Below are 22,208 nucleotides of genomic sequence, written 5' to 3' on the forward strand. Positions count from 1 at the left end.
GAAAAAGGTCTGTCTAGAGAAAATGAATTGCTCTTCTGCCCTACTATAAGGCAGTTCTGGGTGACAGCAGATGCAGGGCTGACCAGTCAGGTACCCAGAATGGAATGGATCATCTCTTAGTATTTGATTCAGAAAGTTAAGAGCAGAAAGGTTTTGAAAGTCTTTCTTCAAACAAGGGACTGGGGAAAATGCTGCCATCATCCTGTACAGGACTCCTCTTCTGAAAAGGATGAATAGTATAGAGAACCTAAACCCAGAAAAAAAGTAGTTTTACCCTCAGCACCTGAAGCTGGCTACAGGAGGAGAAGCTGACAAAGGGACACTTTTAGATGTATAGCATCTGACCAACAAACACGAGGGATACCAAAGGTATCCAAGATATCATAGAATCACAGAATGGTTTGGGTCGGAAGGGACCTTAAAGACCACCTAGCTCCTACTCCTGCCACGGGCCAGGACACTTCCCACTAGACCAGATTGCTGAAAGCCCCATCCAACCCGGCCTTGAACACTTCCAGGGATGGGGCATCCACAGCTTCTCTGGGCATAGTCAGGTACAGAGATACCTGCTGGGATAAAAATATACAGAAAAAGAAAGAGACCAAGGCTACACACAATCAGTGTAACAATAAGCACAATCCAGCTTTAGGGTCCTAGTACCCATTCATGACTACTGATGCCATCTGATGCATAAGACTCATCTGGGCTGAAATCATCCTGCCACTTCAAATACTTTCAAAACCACTGATGAGTAAACTTTGGATTTGCAAACTTTATGCTGGATTGAGTATTTTTTGTCTTCACAGGAAAAAGAAAAAAAAAAGAGCTTGAAGCTGTCAGGAACTCTGCCGTGGTTTCTGACTAATTCAGCTAAAGCATGATTACATGTTTGCATTTGACCAAGATCAAATGTGCACTGCTGAGTGAGCCAATTGTGACCAAGTGATCAGATCTCTCTAAATGAGCAAAAAAAAACACAGCCTGGATCTGAAGGTAAGTCCAGGCAGACCTGCAGAGATATCACTTCACTTTGAATGGCTGGAGGCAAGAAAACCAAAAGGACAACGTGGCAAGCAAACAACGGGGGAAGCTCTGCACACAGAAGCATCAGAGGTTCCAAGCATCTATTCTGTTTTGGGACAGATGGTTTTCTAGCAGCTGTGAAACTGGAAGAGTAGAACACAGGTAGGGCAAACTGGCAAACTGCAGGAGCAGAGAATCGAGCTCAAAACAAATGGGGATGCTGCCAACAAGCGGTGGCAAAGACAGAGGTGGAGCCCTCGAGATCATCAGTGAGATCCTGACCGTGGCTGAAACAGTTAGAAACTTCCTGTTTTTCTCCCTGGAGGCCAGTATTTCTTGTTCTTCTCAGTGTGGCCAGGCTGAGGGACAGCTAGCTGAGCTCTTTAAGATGCTGAGAAAGCTCTGGGGAGAGAGCAGCAGCAGCCACAGGGACAACGCACACCTGCACACACACATGGACATAACTGGATAAACCCTAAAATATGAGTGATGCAAGACTGCTTATTTTAACACCCACCCCACCCCTGGCAGTGGGATGTGAAGGATGTGACAATTAAACAAGGATAATCATCCCCTGATAAATGGCTACATAAGGATTTTGCACCCTTCTCCTCCAGCCTTCCCCTGCTTCCTCACAGCAATCACCGGTGAAAAAAAGCCTCTAAAAGTTTCCGAAGTCTTTTCTGAAATGCAATTAAAAGGTTGCTCTTAAAGTGTTCCTTGGCCTTGAAAGTTAAATAGTTAAACCAAATTATTCGGATGGGAAGACGGACACTTCGTTTGAGAATGTCTCGTTTCCTTTGTGCAGAGGCACTACCTCACACTGGAAAAAAAAAACCACGGAAATACTACATGCTGCTACTTCCAATAATGGACAAGTTAAGCAATAGAAGATGTCTAGAAAGTGTTGAGGAAAAACAGACTATGAACAGAAAGTGACATCTTAACTGTGTTTTGATTTCTTTTAACCAGTCATAAAACTTATCTACTCCATGTGCTATGGGTGATACATTCCTACAAATGCCTACTAAATGGGATCCATGTTAGTTAAGATGCCCATCTGCACTTCATTCTATTACAGATGTCCAGTAATGAGTTTCAATATGAACAATTTTTAATGCATACTTTATGCATACTTCTAACACATGCTTACAGAGTTATAGCCTAGCTCTCTGCTCCCATAATTAACCATAAACATGAAAATAGCCCCACTGCCCTGGCCATATTATTTTGTGCACTTCAGTTGCAATGGTAGCAGACTAGGAAAGCATATTGAATGCCACAGCATGAAGGGCCTGATAAGTAGCCAGTCTTCTCAGTTCTCCATAACAAACTAATAACTTAACAAATCTAACAGCACTGATATATGCGAAGATTACACTGATTTCTCCTAACTAGATCCTGCAGCAGTCCCCATAGGCAGTACACAGAGTCTACTGAAATGTTACTGGAGTTGAGATATTCTAAAGCAACATCCATTTCACTATAAACAGAAGGAAAAAGGTTTTATTCCAACTACCAATTAAGTATTAACAGCTTTTTTCCCCTCATAAAATGATAATATTCTTGTTTTGCTGAAGAAGACAATCAGGCCAGGTTTACACCTCAGCAGGTGCAGGGGCCAGAACTTACCATCCATCCATGGGGCTACTGCAAATTGCACACGAAGAGCACGTGGGTGCAAAACCTATTTGTCTGAAAAGGACCCAATCCTGCCCCCGCCAAAAACACAGACCGAGTTGCTACTATATCCTCACGCACCTTAAACACAGATAAAACAAAAAGAGAAAACGAGTACCATGTTGTCCTGCTCTTTTCCAGAGTCGAGCTGAAGCAGCTTCAATTTCTGCAGCGTCGCCCTCATAGCAGCGGCCTCCTGTGCAACACCTGGGGTGAGATCCACAGCAGGTTCCCTCCAGCCCGCTGCAGGAACCTAAAAAGCTCGCCGAGCAGCCCGACACGGCCCACGCCCCGCACCTCTTCCCATCACCAGCCCTTCCTTGGACTGCAGTCTGCAGCACAGTCCTGCCCTAGAAATTTCCTGTGCCGTGCGGAAGCCGGAATGCCCCTGGAAACCTCCTAGTATTGTGATTTGCTTGCAGGGTGATTTTGTATGATGCCTACAGACCCGCGTTTTTATAAAGCTATCTGCAGTTCTGCGTTTGCCGTGTTGTGCTGTTGATTACATTCCTTCTTCCGTCCTGAGAGTGAAAAGTTTCAGCAGCAGCGCTCCCTCACACACTTTTCACTTACTGCTTCTTACACTTCCCCCTCCTACCCGGGCTTATTCACCTACGAAGCGCATCATAGTCAATGATCTGGGCTCTTTGGTCCGATTTTTTATAGTTTTGGCTAAGCCACACTGCCTTTCAATAACAGCAAAGCCACAAAACGGCAATAAAACATCTTTAAAACCAGGGTTCAGGCACTGTCTCTACCAATCTGAAAACCCACTTTTCTCCCTGTTGAGTTAACTTCTCATTCAGGAGCTTGCAGCCCCGGTTTCCTTACAGACAGCGCTCCGCATGTAGCTGTTCCGAGCCAGTTCTGTCTGACTCCTAAAAACACGCTGGAAATCATTTGTGAAATACAACACACAAGCCGGAGACATAAAATACAGCAACAGGACTCGTCCTTATTGATCTTCTGTGGTTTTGATAAAGGCGGATCGCTTCAAAGGGCTCGGGATACGTTACTGGAAGGCACGGCTGCACATTTCTGCCACATGTGCTGACTGTGCTTCCGCTCCTCAGCGAGAACAATGGAGCCTCAGCAGCTGAATCAGCTCTCCCCAAACCACCCATCCCCACGGGCAAGAGGGATTCGCTCCCTGCAGGTCTCTCTAACCATTTCTTACGGCAGAGATATCCTAGAACTCGCAGCCATAAGACTCCTGGAGTAGGTAAAATTAAGGAAATGTGTGCATGTTCTCAGGAATAAAGCTCAAAATACTACTGGGATTGTGGTACCCTATTGAAATAGGTTAATGACATTACAATAAAACAATCAAGGGCTGATTCTGCCGTTTCCTCCCTCTTGAGCATTACCAGTACCAACAGGGAATTCTGGTCTCCCAGAAAAAAACTGCACACAGTTGGAAGGATGGGCTGGACTCTTCACTCTAGCGATCTTACCCTGTGGTTCAAACGACATCTGCCTGCCATGGAAGCACTGGAGGAGGAGAGCAACACAACTTAATTTGGAACATGGTAAGTTCAGATACCACTGCAACCCAGGGCTGAGCTCACATATGTGAATGCATTCACGGGCACAAAGACCCAAATTAGCACGTGAACCTCAGAAGTTATCTGAGCAGGGTTTTCTACCCTGGGACGCAATAAATTCTCAGTTTAATTTAAATTCTCAGCAGAACAGATTGATGAGTTAAATTCAGGCTAGCTATAATTCATTTTCTGAGTTTGTTTCTAATATCCAAAAAATGTAATACACAGCCAAACAGAAAGAGTTTTTAAAAATACATATATTACATTCTCTCATTGCATATCCGTAATGTCAGCCTCATACATGTGCTTTGACTTCACTCACAGCCCATTTGGGATTGAACTCCACTGGAGACTGCTTCCTGGAAGTCTAGTTCAGTCTAGTTCAGCTGTGGCTGAGCTGTCTTAAGGTGGCATCAAGACTTTTAGAACATACTGACATATCTGTGTGAGTGGGTGGGTGGGTGTGTGTAAAAGTCAAGGCACTGCAAAAGGAAAAATTGTCATGTACATAGTTCTTGTATGACTTGTTGGAAGTTCAACGTCTCAGGTTGTGTGAATGGGTTTATCCTGAGATCTTGCCAGTTTGTATTCTGTAACTTGAGCCTGTAAGTCAGAAACCTATGCTTTGTTTGTTTGACGTTCCTGGGAACATTTCTGACTCTTGCAAACACAGCTGGCATACGCATACTCTTTTAAAACACGTAAACTGTAAAGCTTCTGCTGAAACAAAACAAAACAAAAGGCAAAAAGTCTTCATTTTAATGGAAAACTGGAAGCATGTTTTCTACAGTTCATAACCTGCAGAGCACCCACTGAAAATCTCCTGCAAGCAAAGAGGAGGCCTGCACACAAACAGCGCACACATTCTGATGTCTGTTGTCCTCTGGATGTAACTAGTTCATTGTGGAATTAGTAACTTACAGGTAAATTACACTCTGAAGTTCTTTCAGTTTTGAAAAGAGAAACTTTGGTCCTTAGGACCAGGTATCCACATATTACGCTCATAACATGTCAATTTTCACTTCCATCCTGCTAAGGAGCACAGACATCCCAGAACATCAGCTAATGCCAAACACTAAGCCCAATGAAGCACATCTTATTTTTTTCCCCCAATACTGAAGAATAAAGTGTATTTTGTTAGCAGTTCTAGGAACACCAGTATTTCAGTTCTCAGGCAGCACCTTTTCTTACTGTTGGTTCCTGTGCTAGCTCACCACACAGCAAAATAGCAACTCATTACAATACTTTTACAAGTATTTATTGAAAAAAAAAAAAAAAAAAAAAAAAAAAAAAAAAAAAAGGCACAAGGAGAACCCAAACAGAACTTCAAATCTGGAAAAAAAGTAAGTTTTCATGGCACTGAAATTCTTACCTAAAGCCCACCAGGGTCTTTGGATTGATTTCAGCCAGTCTTAAGCTGTCAAAGATAAGGCAAGGAGGCATACCCCTGCTGGTGGAATAGCAGGAGAGGTGAAACTGTCCCATCTAGCACAGCATCTTACATTTGCTCTGGACAGCCACTAAGTGGCACTTAAACACCTCGGCTTAAGCTGTGATGAGTCTGCAAACTGTTGTGAAGGGAGCGGGGAAAAAAGTTAACTCGCTCTGGGGACCTTAGAGCAGGGGCTGATCGCCTGCAGAGAAGTGAAAGTGGTGAACGGAGCTTTGCTCTTCAAGACTTCAGCATATTATTGCTTCCTAGGCATATGCCGGGCCTCCATTTGCATTTTTAATCAAAGGAATAAGCCCAATTTTCCTACTAGGGGGTGTTAAATCAACTGCGTTAATCATCCTGAACACACTAATGCATTACAGCTATTGCTTTCGTTTGATCTGGTTTTGAAGGTGGTTTTGTCTCATTGAAAAATCTTTCTCAAGGAATTAACCACAGAAATCAGAAGCCACGTACCTGCAAGCACGCTCACTTCGTTACTGCAGTATTTCTGTTGTCTTTAATGCAGCTAGCCAGGACTTAACACACGTGTATTTTCAGCATCAAGGATTCAGAAGTAAGACTTAGGGTTTATTTTCAGGCTCTCAAAGAAACATCTCCAGTTGAGTTGGCCACAGGTTTAGATGGAACATGTACCATCGGATAGTAGCTGCAATCTAACACTAACCATTTTCTACTTCTGTGCTGTACGTGGCCTACAGAAATCTCAAATTAACCAAGTTATGAATTTCATCTTTTATCCTCTCCCCCGGGAAAGTCCAGTACGTTATGACGATACGCAGAGCACATAAGCAACAAAACAACAAGTCGCACCACATCATGATTACGAACAATAAAACTGTAAACCGTATTCTGCTCATTACACGTCTGTGGCCAGGTTGGGCTTTGTTTCTTTGTTTATTTGTTAGGGCTGAAACAAGAGGCTTTAGGAGACTAAAAGCATGACCGCGATATGTCTCGGTAAGTGTCACAGGGAAAAGCAGGGGGAGGGTGGGAAAGAAAGCAGCAGCACGCATGGGTCTGTAGTTTCCTGCAGAGGACAAGCCAAGGATAAACTGGCATTATCCACTCAATCCTTGTATCAGATCGTCAATGCTCAACCTTTAGGGCAGACACACATCCATTTAAGCCTGTGTTTGTCCAGTCACACAAATCATTCTTTAGGAAAATATTTCCCACAGCCCTTCCCATAACTTGACGTCCACAGAGAGGGTAAAATAACAGAAAAATAGAACAACTGTCTCTATACCAGGCAAGGGAAAGCACTGATTTTATGATAGTCATTTGTTACCATTATTCACTTTGACATATACCGGGATGGGAGACCGTGCTAGAAGTAAATAGAGCAGTTATATACGCCTCCTCTGCTTGGGTTCTCTGCTCCACCAGGCAGAGAGCCCGCATCTGATGACCCTGAGGGCACAGCAGAAATGCCAGGGCCATGCAGGCAAAACTCTAAATGACAAGCTGACTGCGTGGAAAAATAAGGAGCTATTTCAGGAGGGTGATTTACTCAATATCATTATTTATTAATTGGCATCTTTGTGTTTTAATGTGCATGGCTTGAATTTATCCATTAGGGCCACTTTAGAATCTGAAAAGAAATAAATTGCAGGAACATGAACGTACATGTTAAAGCATCTCCAAGTGAGATGAAGCCCAAGCTTTTTGGAGAAACTTGTGAAGCAGAGAAAAAGAGAAAGCTTTTGCTTTTACTCGTCTTGAGGGAAGATCACTGACACAGGACCCTGTCCTAAAATCTAATATATGCAAGAGTTTGTCTGGATAGATTGCATGCACAACAGCTATGGCCTTTGTTTTTTCAATTATTTGAAACAACTATCTCCCCACATTTAAAAGTGTTATCTTTCACTAAGTTACACTGTCCTCAACATGTTATTATACGGTGTGCCATGAAAACTAACACTGCATTAAATAAGACTGACTCTATACAAACTGTTCTTTGCCAAAGCAGTTCTATTTTCCCCTCTAAAACATACTTTCTGGCTTCAAATTGCATAGAACTATCACTGCACCACATACCACAAAATTAGTTTTAAAACATCACAACTGCACATACTTTAAATTCCTTATGATCATTAATTACTTGAAAAATATAAACTGTCTATTGAACCCAGATTAGATTTTTTGACTTGCATTTGGCATTCAACAAGGCTGCATTCTTCCAAGCATCCTCTATTCTTAAATTAACTTTAATAAGCCACAGCAACGGGTAACTACAGGAAATACAGCAGAGCCCCCTTATGATTAGTTATCCTCTGTGGTATCTTACATTCAGGCTAACATTCAACATTGATATGAATCAAACAGTATTTTCTGAATTCTTAATTCTGTACATGCATCCAGAAACCCAGGTTGCATCCTCTTTCTTTTGCACAGGCACAACCCATACTACGTTGCAAGGAGACGTGGAGACACACTCACTTTGTGCTTATTGCAACCAACACCTTTGCAGAACTTTTGCAGAAGGCAGACTTCGTACATTATAGTAAGGTGAGCTGAATAACTTCATTCCCCATTTAGTTACTGTTAGCGCTTGTGAATTTGGAGAATCTAATGTGTAGTTATGGAGTAAATGCCATATATACGAGTAAATACACGTAGCCTCTCAACTGAAAACCTTGTTCTTTGAGAACCGTGTGGATTTAAAAACCATCGAGTTTTCAAATTCATCTTCTACACTAAGTTATCTGCAAGCTTTTCAATCAAATTTGAATACTGTAGCATAACCAAGACTCTCACAACGTTTTGGAAGTTGGTCACAGAGAGTTCACTTATTTCTTGGTAACAGTACTGCTCAGCAAAGCAGAAATATTCCACTTGAGAAAATGTAATTAACCACAGGATGAGTACCAGTGAGTGAGGCTGAAGCCACAAAAGTGAAGAAACTGCCATGTGACAGCCTTTCACAACACACTCAACCCCTCAGAGACAGCTTCACTTGTAATTTTAAGACAATTAGGTGTAAATCACAGAAGTGTACTAAAAGCTCTCAATTCCCATCACCATGACAGTGGCAGACACAAGCCTGTACGAAGCTATTTATCAGCACGCAGATTGTCCCAAAGCTGTTTGGGACCTCTCAGCAAGGCTACTCCCTCTGTGGGCTCACTGGGCTGGTACGCAGTGATTTCCTCCCAGCAGGGCACACTTCAAGGGCTTTGATTCTTCCAGAGCCCAGGGGGCTGTGTTACTTGTACAGAGGCCAAGTAATGCTCCACGTTCCCCTGTGCACCGCCACCCTCACAGCCATTCGTTGAGGATCACCTTAAGAAGTCCCATCAGGGTTCCTGCTGCACAACCCCGCGGGGTATCTCTGGTGCTTGCACCATCTGCTTGGAAGAATGCCAGGAAAAATCTGCCCCAAATTACTTCATGTTCTCACTTTAGTTTTTATATCTGTGGAATGTGACAAAACACATAAGGTGACCTAACAAGGTATGCTGAACTGGTCTGGAGCAGAAAGCAATTCAGTTTTTCTGCATTTTTGTTCTCTCAGCTAACTTATTTCTAAATAAGCTCAACGCAGCGCTGCTCAACCATCAATGCCAGCCCAGGGGGAACATACTGAGAATGTATGTCAAGAGATGGCTCAGAAGAGGAAAGAATAACTCAACTGCCTCTTTTGACAGAGGACAGGTATTAGACCTCCTCAAAATATCATCAGATTACACTTGAACTAAAACCCCAGGGCAGTATAGGACTGAATCAGGGACCCTGAGGTGCCACCTGCTCCGGAAAGCGTGGCCTTGCTTCCCCCTGACTCTCACAAAAGGTGCTCATGAAGCCGTACTGTGATCACGTCACGCTGGCGATTTGTTCACAAACGCATCTCTTTTTCTTTTGAAATATTTAATTTGCTCTCAACTGGCTCAGTCACTGATAGCATAGCATGATATGAGAGCAGAGGGAAAAGTGGGATTGCACGCATCAGCAACCAAGGGAGTGCAGGCACCAGCAGCTGCACTAGGCTAGGCTGAGATGTTAACAGAGAGCTTCTCTTTGGAGATATATAAAGAAACAGGTCAGTCAAGGTGTGCTTAGTAAAAGACCAAACTTAGTAAAAGACCAAAGAACACAAAAGACAATTTATACAGCAGGACTTCAAAATGTGACCCCGTATCTACAGGCCTAAAGCACCTTTCGACAACAGTAAAATCATGGGATTGAAGAAACACCAGAATAAGGGAAACTCTGCTTCCAAACACCATTCTCACTAAGGTAAGAACCTACTAAAGTGGAGGTTTCAAGAAAGTAACGCCCAGCTGATGTGCTGGGTGTACAGTATACATTGCACACCACTTGACAATTTACCTGCAGAGGATGCATCTTCGGGACGCACAGGTTTATGATCTTTGCAAACACGGGATGAAGCAAATGATTCAAGGCAAAGGAAAAATCTGACCTACTGCCTAAATACTATAATTCATAGAGTTATTCCGGATAAACTGTTTTCAAACAGATGCCTGCAAAAGCAGACACTTAATTTGATGACTCAAGAGACCTCTGAATCATATGCACTGACTTAAGAGCCCTACGCTTAGATGAAGCCTTACAAATACTGGAAATAAAGTCAAAGTAGACCTGGTCTGATAAAATTCACTATTCTCCCTTTCTATCATCACCTTCCCTCTCCTACCATCTTAATTACTGCACCCAGAATTCATAGAAAATGAAATCTTCAAAACAGCGTAAGAGAGATGTGTCAAAGCCTATAGAACATACACTTAACCTCCTCCTGTAATTATTTGCTTCCATACTACAAAACCATACAGAATTGCATTTCAGTGCACAGTGGTGCAATTATCACTTCCATCACTAAGCACTTGTAGATGACTACTTACACAGAAATCATTCTTGAATTAAATCAATGGTGCTTTTCAGCCACTACACCTATAGTATTATGGCCCAAGTATGCTTTATCTGTTAAAGTGTGGGGAATGTCTAGGCAAGATTGTTGGGAAATCAGCTCAAATTTCCATGCTGAAAGGTATGGAGGATGACAAAAAAATTTGCTGCACCAGAGAGGGAAGGAACAAGGTAAGGATGTAAGGAAGGAAGGAGTTCTGCAAGGAAGCCCCCCAGAGCCTATAGACAACGTCCAATATTGCATAAAAATGTAACAAAAAACAGAGGCAGCTGGGCACATGCTGGTGTTGCAGTAGCTCAGTATTCCCTTATGAAGAGAGAGAGAAAGGGATCTGAGCTCATTCCCTGTGTTTTATCTCCCTGGGCCAAGAGGAGGGAACAAGCTCAGTCTCCCTCCTCCTGCACAAACACTCTGCTCTCCAGCCTACCTGGTGGCTCTGTGCTCAGCATCCTCACAGCGGCCGTGGCGGCAGGAGCCTGCCGAGCAGAGCTACGACTGGTGCTGAACCGCTTCATCCTTCCAAGGCAGAATTTGTTCTGGGCGTGCACGCTAATTCCAGGGACTCTTACTGATGAAAAATGTAAGTGTAGAAAAATGTAAGTGTAAATGTAAGATGCTTTACAGATATGGGTTTAGATAGAGGCTATGAATCCTGCACTGTGAGACACAGGTACCTGAACTCTTCTGTGGTCTCAATCTCTTTGTATCCCACTTGCGAGTCTGTAAAATGGAGACCACAGTTCTTCCCTATGTGAAAGTGAAGTTTCTGAAGGAAAGTCTACTGTTACTCTTGAGGATGCTTGGGCGTTATGGCCTACAGCTCCTATTGCCTGTACCAGATTTCACAAACTACCAGCATCAGACCTTGTAAGACAAAAGGAATAGTTATTATTCCAACAGAAGCCATCACAAGCCTGCTAATTACTTTTTAGCATCAGTTCCACTGTTGTGTGTTTCTGCTACAATACCCAACAGAAAAGGTGAAGGAACAATAAATAATGTCAGCATGCACGAACTTTGGCTCTAAAATGAAGTTTATGTCACAAATCAGGTGAGACACAGATCATTTCAATATTAAGTTGAAAAATCCTCAAACAGTGCCATCTGATACAGAATACTGTACTGCTGAAGTCACGTTAAAAATTCTTCATAGTCATTCTGGAGCAGAATTTTTTGTAGGATTTAGCAGGTTGAGGAAATCATGGGAAAGTATAATTTTATATGTTGCTGCCACTGTAAGAGTGGGAACACACATTTATCTAACAACCCATGTGATGTATTTCATCTTCCTCGCTAAGACATTATCTCTGACTTCAAGTCAGGAAGTGGCATTGCACAAATCATTTCCTCCATGTGGCAATCAGAAGTCGGGGCTGAGGGAAATCATACAATATTTCTTATAAAACGCGGGTGAACAAAGGAGAACTTAGCTGAGCCAGGAATGCAGAGTCACTCTAGATTCTGATATGGCACCAGAAACAGAAAGGCTTGGGACATTACTGCTTGGGACAGAGTCAGTGACTGTCAAAGCCCCTGAAAGCAGAGGGCGTTCACAAACCTAAATCCCTTGGACAGACCCCAGGCATGGAGCTGGTGCAGCGACAGTTACGCTCTTGGCTCAGGATGAGCAAAAAGCCTGTTTACTTTCTGAGGATGGCCAAAGCAGAGCTGGCTATTGCATTACACAGGATACTCTGTTAAGGTTTACAGAGCTAAACTTTCACCCACTTCATATAGCAGACTATATATGTGCACAGGCATGCCTTTGATTCTTCATTTGTTCTGTGTTTTTTTCCTTCTGTTTTTAACATGCATTTCTCCAGTTGGTATTTGGGAGATGAGAGAGACTTCCTAAACTGAAAAGCAGTGCTAGTACTTTTTTGTTTGTAATTTAGAAAGTTCCACCAGAAACAAAGTGCATGTGAATAGAAGGGAAAAGCCAGCCAAATTAAGCTCTCAGCTGCACTGAAGTAAGGCCAGTTACTGTGTTTTGTTCCAGCAGAGTTTTATGCTCTTTGCAAAATTTTAATCTCCCCAGACTCATCAAGCAATAATATACAAAATACCTCCATATTTACAATTACCTTGCTGAATTCATTAAGAAAAGGAAACGGCCCTATTAAAAATGAGCTACTTATGAGGTCATATCGTTGAGTCTAATGTAAAAACAAGTTGCATAAGAATCCTCTGTCACGAAGCTAAGCCTCACAACAACCGCTTTGGAGTTCACGGGGCTTTTGCCACTCCTTTTATAGATGAATAATGTGAAGTTCACTCACAACTTCAGCTCTGTGCAGCCTCACAGAGACCTAAGTGTTGATTATCTGAAACCAGCTGCTCCAGGACATAAGCAGATCCCAAACAGCATGTAACAAAGCGTATTGCATTCCAGGTAATACAGCCTGATCTCCTTAAGCACATAAGCTATTGTAACTCACAAAAGCAGGTGAAGGTTGTTTAAGAAGCAGGAGCTCTTAAAGCAACTGGAGGGCCAAAAAACGCAAGCACTGCCACTCTCGTGGCAACATTCCCACAGCTGACAGAAGCCCAGCTCCTGGGCCAAAACCTCTCCCTGATTTGTGACATTGCAGAATGGAGGGTTTAGAAGAAGCAAGCAGACTTGTGAATGTGTTCTGCAGCTGTGAGGCCACTTAAATCAGGAACAGAACTACTCTATGTAACAGAAAAGAACAGTCCCATCCAGTGTTACCCCACTGTGGCATTAACAGTTCTGGTAAACACAAGCATGCATTAGAGCCTGTTGAGACAACTTGCATGGAGACTCTAGAAAAGAGAGAGCGAGAGAACTTAGCTTAACCTTTCCAAAATCTGCACTAAACTTTTTATATATCTTCATACTCCAGCTCTTGATAATCATTGATAATCTCAGAGAAATATTTCTTCTGACAAGACATCAGCCTCAAGTTTCTAGGCTCTTCCTCAAGCCCTCTAAGTCTCCTGTTTGTATCACAAAAGGAAATAAAGAGAGAAACTCAAGCTTTCTGAGCATCTGCTTCACTACAAGAGGTGACAGTGCTGTCTGCTGACTTTTACCCTGCATCCAGGAATTCACTGAACCCTGTGGCCAGGAAGAGCAAGCAGGCACTGCCCTCCACAGCCAGCTAGAAGTAGCCTCACATTCCCAGGCCCTGTCCTCATGGACCATCCTGATAGCAGCTGGAGGAACAATACTGCAGGGCATAAACAGCCCAGGAGTTTCCTAGAGAGGATCAGTGACAGCTTCCTGGCCCAGGTGACAGAAAACTCAATGAGGACAGGTGCTCTCAGGACCTTGTACTCACAACCAAGGAAGGGCTTGTTGGGGATGTGAAGGTCAAAGGCAGCCTTGGCTCAGGATCCTAAGAGGAGGAAGCAGGGCAAAAAGCCAGATCACAGCCCCAGACTTCAGGGGAGCAGGTTTGGGCCTCTTCAGGGATCTGCTTGAAAAAGTCCCATGGGATAAAGGCTCTGGAGGGAAGAGGGATCCAAGAAGGCAGATTGATATTCAAAGATCACCTCCTTCCAGCTCAAGAGCAGGCCATCCCAGCAGGCAGGAAGTCAGGTAAAAATGCCAACGGCCTGCATGGATGAACAAGGAGCTGCTGGCAAAGCTCTAACAGAAAGAGAGCATGCAGAAGGTGGAAGCAGGGACAGTAACCTCAGAGGAATATAGAGACACTGCTCAAGAATGCAGAGATGCTGCTAGGAAAGCCGAAACTCACCTGCAGTTGTATCTGGAGAGAGATGCCAAAGGCAACGAGAAGGGCTTCTCTAAGTCCATAGCTGACAAAGAGACAAAGGGAAATATGGGCCTGCTGCTGCGTGGGGCAGGGGTGCTGGTGACACAGGACATGCAAAAGGCTGAGGGACACAATGCCTTCTTCACCTCAGGCTTCCATGAAATCATTGAGATGAGAACTGTTATTCTTTATTGACAAAGAGCATAAAATATAATAAAGGACAATACAAGTTTAACCTGCCTTAAATCTGAACTGGCCCAGGGCATTATCAGATATGATAGTGACCAATATTTCACTTGCCAGCCAAAACATGATTCAATTAAGATTAAAAATACCTAAGAAAAACAAATCATTTGATACACAGAACTAAAATCAGCATAATAGGATGTAGAAATACTTTTCTGAACTGAAAATAAGAACAGAAATTGCTCTTCCTCTAATGCTTTGGCTACTCTGTACTTGTTGGAGACAGCTTAGGAGAAGCTAAGAGCACGCTGACATGGGGTACCAATCTCCCTCATGCCTCAGAGTGAACGAAGTGCTAAGCAAGGTGTCCTATGGAAGGAGAGAGTGTTCGTGGACAATGACTTTACGAAGGAAGCAGCATGCCTCAGGAAACACACACAGCCACAGTTCCCAACGCTGCACCTTTCAAACCACCACATCCCAAGTATAGGACAAAAATGCCAGTAATTTTTAATGTCAACAGTTTTCAACAACCACGATGCCAATAGCATCCCTCTTCTGTAGAGCCTAAATAAATTTCAGAGCAGAGGTCACTGGGAAGACAATCAGGCTGGTAGCATGCAAGTTTTCATTCGAGACATCACATACACATCGTACCCAGGTGCTCCGGCCAAGCTGTTCAACAACGCTGCGTTCTTACGACGAAGGAACAGTTCTGCAAGCACAGATTTACTGGAGAGATAATTTTTCCTCAGCTTCCACTGTGATTACTCAACATGGCATGCATAATCCCCATCTATGACCTATTAGCAGCTCTCACAAGCTCCCCACAGGCAGTATAATTGAATCCTGCTCCATTCCTGAGCACCTGCAAGGAATATACATTAACACTTCAGCCACAGCACCAGGCAGAAACTACTTAATCACGAGGCCCCACCAGAATCTTTACATGACGAGGGTGAAAGCATAAAAAACTTCACCAACTTTAACTAGTGGAAATTTACTGAGATTATACATGAAGGAGGAAGGAAGGGTTCAGATCCTATAGACAACAGATCCTCTTAGAAAGGGGAACCCTGATCCATAGCAGAAGCTGTCTGTAGGCAATGCAAACTCTTCCTTTTAGCACTATGTGGAGTGGAATGATCTCTATATGCACAAGCTTGCTTTTGAGAAATGTGCCAAGGAGCAGTTTGCCAGGAACGCTTCTTCCATCCTTCCCTGTTTACTGCTCAATCAGCCCGGAAAGCAAGCTGTATACTGCCACAATAATGCAATGGAAATAATTATACAGGATCCTACAGAGTGAAGGCAAATACCGCAATAGGGCACTGCCTGTTCTTTCACTTCTAAAGAGAAGCAGCAGAAAGAATCCCTGGCTAAGAACCCTGCCTTTATTTAGCACTAATCACTTGCCTACTGATGTCTTCTCTAAAGAGGACATGTTGGTAATGGATCAACAAGGAACCTGACAGCCCCGCATTTATATCCAGGAAACATTACATGTTCCCACAGCTCCATCAATTCTAGATTTTAGCTAAGTATTCCCCAGCAAAAAATCACCTCCCACTAACAAAATGCTTTCCCATTATACAGTAGGATAATTTCTCACTACTCAAGTGAGTGTTCTGTCTCTGTATGTATATACAAAATAATACAACTACAGCCCATGTTCTGCTATCTATCTGCAACGCTCATGCTAAAAGCCCAACCATTCCCGGTTTCTGCACATTCTATCACCTCCAGTGCTAGTTCTCAGTCTGAATGAAGTTCAAGTTTCCTGTCTTCCTCTTCAAAGGATTTCATTGTTTAGTCTTCTGCTCACCTGCTTTCATCTTCATCTGCCTAGGAGTAGTAGTCTACTTCTGCGGACAGCCTTCTGTCCTCTTTTATTCTACTTACCCTAATGTGTGGATATAGTCAGAACTTGTTTGCAAAGCCACACTTACCTTCTACTTCAAATCTGCAGTCAGACACGACCTAATCTGAGAACTCCGTGGAAAATAAAGCCCTGCTATGAGTTTGTCTGCGAAGATACAAAGAACTGTGGCTCCTGTAGTTTACAATATTATTATTAGCAACCTGTTTTGGTTGTCGATGTTGTTTTTCAGTAGAAATAGATGAAGTGCAATTATCACAAAAGCTTAGATGTTCAAAATCACTGGATGAGGAGTTGTTTTATTAGCACGTAAGTTCTGTGACCAAACCTATCTGAACTACCGTGTCTGGTTTTTTTTTTTCCCCGTTTGCTTCAGCTCTGTAAAAAAGTTCAACATTTTTTGTCCATTCTGGGCTCAGAGGGGAATATGACCCTGACAATGCAGACTAAGTCTATAAGATTGCTTTTGAATGTTCAGAGGAGATGTTGCAGGAACTCACAAGCAGGAGTGCCAGCATAGGAGTCTGCTGAGTCACACATGCTGCAAAGGTCCTGCTTCTAAATTTTCTTTCTTCTGAAGCTGAACATAAACTGCAGCAACATAGTGCTAAATTCTTCATCCCAACTCACTCACTTTTAACAAACAGCTCCCTCAATTCGTAACCAAGATACACAGCGCACTCCAGCCCTTTCAAAGTGGGTATCTGCTAAACAGGTAACAGCAGTCCTCTTCAGAAACGCGCAGACACCAGTCAGCTAAAAGGCATTGTGTGACAATACTCAGGCAGAATAACAACACTCTGAGTAACCCAACTTTGAAGTAAGTTCCTTATGTAATCAGTAATTACACTGAATGTCAGTAAAACATGCAGGGTTTCGCTTTTGGAGAAAAGATCCCTTGGCATTTCCATTATCCTCTTGGCAAAACAGCTCCACAAATGCTGCTTAGGCCTCTACCTCCTAGTTAGGAAACTCACTTGCTAAAAAGGTCAAGAGAAACACCCCTTGGCAAGTTCGGAGATGAGAACTGGATTTTCTTCTGAGGTGGAGGGTGGGTTTTGAAAGGACAGATAGCTGGGTGAACTTGGGGCTAGATAGTTAAAATATGCATCCAAAAATTCCGGGGGGTGTCTACAAAAAACACATAGGCAGCTGCAAATTTGACTACAGACTTCCGTGCTTTCATTTCAAACAGGTCTAGGAATTTGATCAAACATGAAGAAAAAGTACTTGTTTTTCAATCTTTTGTTGCAAAAGACGACATATTGGAAGTGACCAGCACTGCATACTAACTGTAAATAATCCTGTAAAACCACAAGCCACAAAATGAAGTGTATAGGCAAACTGCAAAATGCATTTACCAGCTACGATTCAATGCCAAGTCCTGACAGACCTACTCCTTATTTCTGCTCTCTTAACATATGTAACTTTGGTATTCCACATTCTAACTTGACACGATTTCTCAGTTGAATGCTTATGATTTACAGCGTAATTGCCTTCTAATTTACTGGGACTGCTTTTTTACCTAGGGTGATTTAACTAAAGCTGTTTCCATATGTTTTGGGCACTCATCTCGAGACCACAAATTTGGAACCACACAGTGTTTTGCTATTGGGCAGGCTGGCATAAATCCCACGTGCTGTGTATATTTGCTTAACACCTCCAAGGTGCTTCAGCAGGACATCTCCTGTGAGGCAAAAAAAGCCTCACAAGACGCTGATTTCCAACTTGATCACTGAAGTCTACCTTCAAAGGTGAAGGACGTGTCCCTGTTTCGCCCACGGTAGCTCAACCTACCACAACAGCATTGTGCAAAACCCTGCTCACCTTCTTCATTCAGACAGTTCCTGTCTCACATTACTCTCAAACAAAAGAGGCAACCATCTATTTTTAATGCTGCAACCTTGTCAGCAAGGACACGATTTGCATGCAGACAGAGCTGAATTTCACCCACAGTCTGACATTTACACGTGCAACTCCTGTCTTGCAATAAGCAGCAGCAAGCTCGCAGGTCACAGACGTGCAGCACTGCATTGTGGCCTCTCTTCCTCTCTCTGAGCCACATGGATTGCAGAGCCGGGAAGGGGCTCACAGTGACCTGTGGCTCGAGGTACGCTCGTGAGGCTCCACCCCATCCCTTCCTTCTGAGAAAGGAGGAGCCTCTCTTCCCCAGACACAGGTCTCAACTCAGGAAAACAGAAATTTGAGAGGTCTGACTGTAGGATTAGATAAAGTTCACAATGACTCAAGGGTGAAATCCTAGCCCCAGTGACATCAACAGAAAAACTCTCACTGACTCAAGGGCCAAGATTTCAGCCCATACCCCAAGTGTCTTCTAAGCCAACAAAATTCAGGCTCTGATCCTGACGATTTACACACCTTTCCTTTCACATACTGAGCAGCTCAAATTCAACAGAACCATTAACATCAAGTAAAGTGAATCCTGTTGGTGAGTTCCAGAAAGAGAAAGTTTTCAATTGTAAATGCAACCTTAAGATCTTACACTGTGGTGCGAAGTTTCCAACAGCACAAAAGCAACTCCATTTTAAAAGAAGTAGTGTCAGCTCCTCCACATTTACATTACACTCTGTAAAGCATCAGATAACACAACAAGAACAAGTTCTTAAGCGTGATTATGAGGGTTGCTTCCTGTGGTATTTTTTTTTTCCTTTTTACTTACTTTTGTTTGATCATCAGCTTTGAACACATAGCAGATGCTTTGCTGATTTGCTGCTCCATCCTTTATCAGACAGGCAAAGTAGCTGGGATCGTGGCTGTTGTGAATCAGCTTGTGGACCTGCTGTGGCTTGTACTCAAACAAACTTGAGCAAATCAACGGATCCCACTGCTGGTCTTTCCCCATGTCTGGCTCACATCGCAAACTTGCTGGTGAAACACAGAGCCGGATTTGGCTAGTGCCGGGGTCTTCTTTGGAAGACTTGGTACTGAGCATCCGGATCTCCGCCACAACCCAAGGCAGCATGGACATGGTGGTTAGGGAATGCACTGGCAGAGAGCCAACAAACTGGAGGCCGAAACTTGCTGAGAAGTCCCCAGGTGCTTCGCATTTTTTAACTTTGAATGTTATTGGCTCCATTTTACAATCCTTTAGGGAACCCGGACTAATTCACCAGTACTTCAGTTCCATGGAATGACAATTTTTGGATGGTTCTTTAATTAAGGAACAGAAGAAATCTGAAATGAAAAGAAACAGTTATGTAGGTGCTGCAACCCTATTAAAAACGAACTGTCAGCAACACAAATATTTAATAGATTAATGTCAGAAGAGACGTACTGATTGTCTGCCATGACATACCTGCACATTTCCCCTACCTCGGGCCTTACTATTTCAGGTGCAAACACAATAGTACTAAACGTATTGCTTGTAAAAAGCTCAGTCCTGATTAAAAAAGCTACTCTTGTAACCCCTGTTAAATCATCTAATGAGTAACTAAACTCAGAAGTGCTCCTTCTCTTTAGTCTGTTTCTGTTTCATGGCCAGGCAGGTGTGGATCACATCGGCCTATTTCAATCGTATTATTGGAGAAAGGACTCAGATCAGCATTATAACCTGCATGCCATTTGAAATCAATGCTTGCCGAGACACTTTCACATTAAAAAAAAATAAAAGAAAAGGTCGTCTCTCTTGTTCACGGGTGGATGGGCTTGAACTTGGCCCCTAACATGGAGTTGTTTTCTTGGGTATCATCTGCTGACCAAGCAGACCTTTCTCATTAGTTAACACCCCAGAAATCTTTGTCATGTGAAAAAGCTAACAGCAGTCAACTGACCCATCGCCAACACACCAGTCAGATGGCACAGAGGAGCGACAATCCTTGTAAGATCCCACTAAAAAGCAGGCAAGGATTCACAATTTATGGCTGCGTTTTAAGGCCTTGTTGGCCAGCCAGAATACGTAATGTTTGCCACGTTCATATTACATCGTTTTCATTGCCTAAAATGTCAAATGGAACCAAGTCACACATCGCCCTGTTATAACCCAGTTATACCCAGCATATGTACCACTGCTAAAATGATAAATATATAGGAACAGTCGTAAAAAATCCAGTAATTGTATTTATCTACCCATTTCGTTCTGCAAAATGCAGTCCAGGAAAACATGCAGCTTGGCATTCGGTACGTTACCGTGTTTTAACTCTTTATTAATTGAATCTGGTTTCAGCTGTTGCGTTATTCTGCGCGAGACTGATGGGAAGCTGACAGGCCTATAATTGCCTACATCTAAATACCATGACACGAGTTTACCCTCAGCCTTCTGAAAGTTTCCCATGGAAGACCTATTAAAAACAACATGAGCAGTCCCAAGAACTCCTGACAAAACATTTTTAATTATATTTGAACAAGTATTTAATAAATGGCATCTGTTTACTGTGGCAACAGTATTTCTGCTCTTTGTTCATCTACAAACAGGATCAAAAATAGTAGGATTTTTCTCATGAGTTTTTACCAAACTTTGTCCTTTATTTGTCCTCGTACAAATATTTTTCAAACTGAGCTTCTAGCAGTACTTCACCTTTGTTGAAAATGAAGACAAATTTTCGGATTTAAAAAAAAGAGACAACTTCATGGAAATTCATTTTAAACTAAAGTGCTTAAAATGCAACTAATTTGCAGATGTCTAAATGGGGAAAAGCGGTTCTGCAGTAACTGGAAAAGTGGAAAATCAAGAGACTTGCAGAAGCCACGTGTTTGGGTAGATTTACCTTTTGGGAACTTTTGCATCTTATGACGGATGAACTCTGTGGCAACATTGCCAGTTCCAAGGACACCAAATTCAGCAAGAGAATCCAACAGCACAGGAATTTAAAGACACTGTTTGACAAAATCTTTGTATAAGTAGCATGCTAAAAGTGTGGAACAAGTTTTTAAAAAGCCTTTCTATCACCGTGTGCGCACACGTGTATGGGTAGGAGTTATATACCTCATTTCAAGTACACTAAAATGGTTTTGTTTGTTTGTTTCCCAAGCAAGAAAACACCCAGCTTTCACGAGATAGATACACATGCATTGCATGGTACAGGATATGCTTTAAGAAGTATTTTTACACCTTATCAGCACAAAGTGCTACACTCAGTTATCATTATAGTTTTGCATCTGTCAGGAACCAAAACTTTCTCTTCCTGTTTGACACACTATCACAAATTTGTTCTCCTTGAGCATAACAGTGAAATATAGTTCAACATCTTGCAAGGAGGTTTGGATTCATTCATGACTGTAACAGTGCACAGTCCAAAGCACAGGAAAATTCCATCAACAGGTTTTAGTGTTCTCGTTATTTAGTAACACACATAATAACCTGAGGATAAAAAAGCCTAACAAAACTCGATTCTCAGCTGAAAACCAGGAGGAGTGAGCAGCTGAACAGATGATGGCTGATTAGCCACATCCTCTTTGTAACCATATTTCTCAATTGTTTTCTCAGAACTCTTTTTTTTTTAAAAAAAAACAAAAAACGAAACAATTAAATAAAGTGCATGTAAAAATACCAAGTTATTGTCATTTAAGTCAACTTTTTAAGGAAGAGAAGTTTCCTTGGGAGCACTATCATTTACCACGCTTTTTTACCCCAGGCCTACAAGGCACTGCAGCCTCAAATAGGACTAAATATCACAGCATAATACATCATTCTGAGCTCCAGCTACAAGGACCGAACAATATTTTAAATAAACAGGTCAATACTCTGTCACACTTCAACAAACACTGTGCTGTTGGAATGTATTTCATATAAATGCAAAGCTTCTTGGCATTCATGTCTTCTTAACAAAATAAACGCCTTGCAAAGTCGACAACA

At 42.6% G+C, this 22,208-nt stretch overlaps 1 protein-coding gene across 11 annotated transcripts in view; it reads right to left on the reverse strand.

The window, feature by feature from the left end:
* The window catches only part of TBC1D1 (TBC1 domain family member 1), a 117,223-nt gene that overhangs the window by 89,480 nt on the left and 5,535 nt on the right, over positions 1-22,208 (reverse strand). For 9 of the 11 annotated variants that reach the window (XM_040556741.1, XM_040556746.1, XM_040556744.1 and 6 more), the window contains one exon: positions 19,077-19,591. In XM_040556741.1, the coding sequence (XP_040412675.1) occupies positions 19,077-19,493 (417 nt within the window). In that variant the 5' untranslated portion in view covers positions 19,494-19,591. Of the gene's footprint in view, positions 1-2,821; positions 3,435-19,076; positions 19,592-22,208 lie in introns of those variants that run through there. The other 2 variants (XM_040556753.1, XM_040556749.1) reach the window with 2 other exon arrangements.

The sequence above is a fragment of the Cygnus olor genome, chromosome 4, assembly GCF_009769625.2.
Source record: "Cygnus olor isolate bCygOlo1 chromosome 4, bCygOlo1.pri.v2, whole genome shotgun sequence".
NCBI lineage: Eukaryota > Metazoa > Chordata > Aves > Anseriformes > Anatidae > Cygnus > Cygnus olor.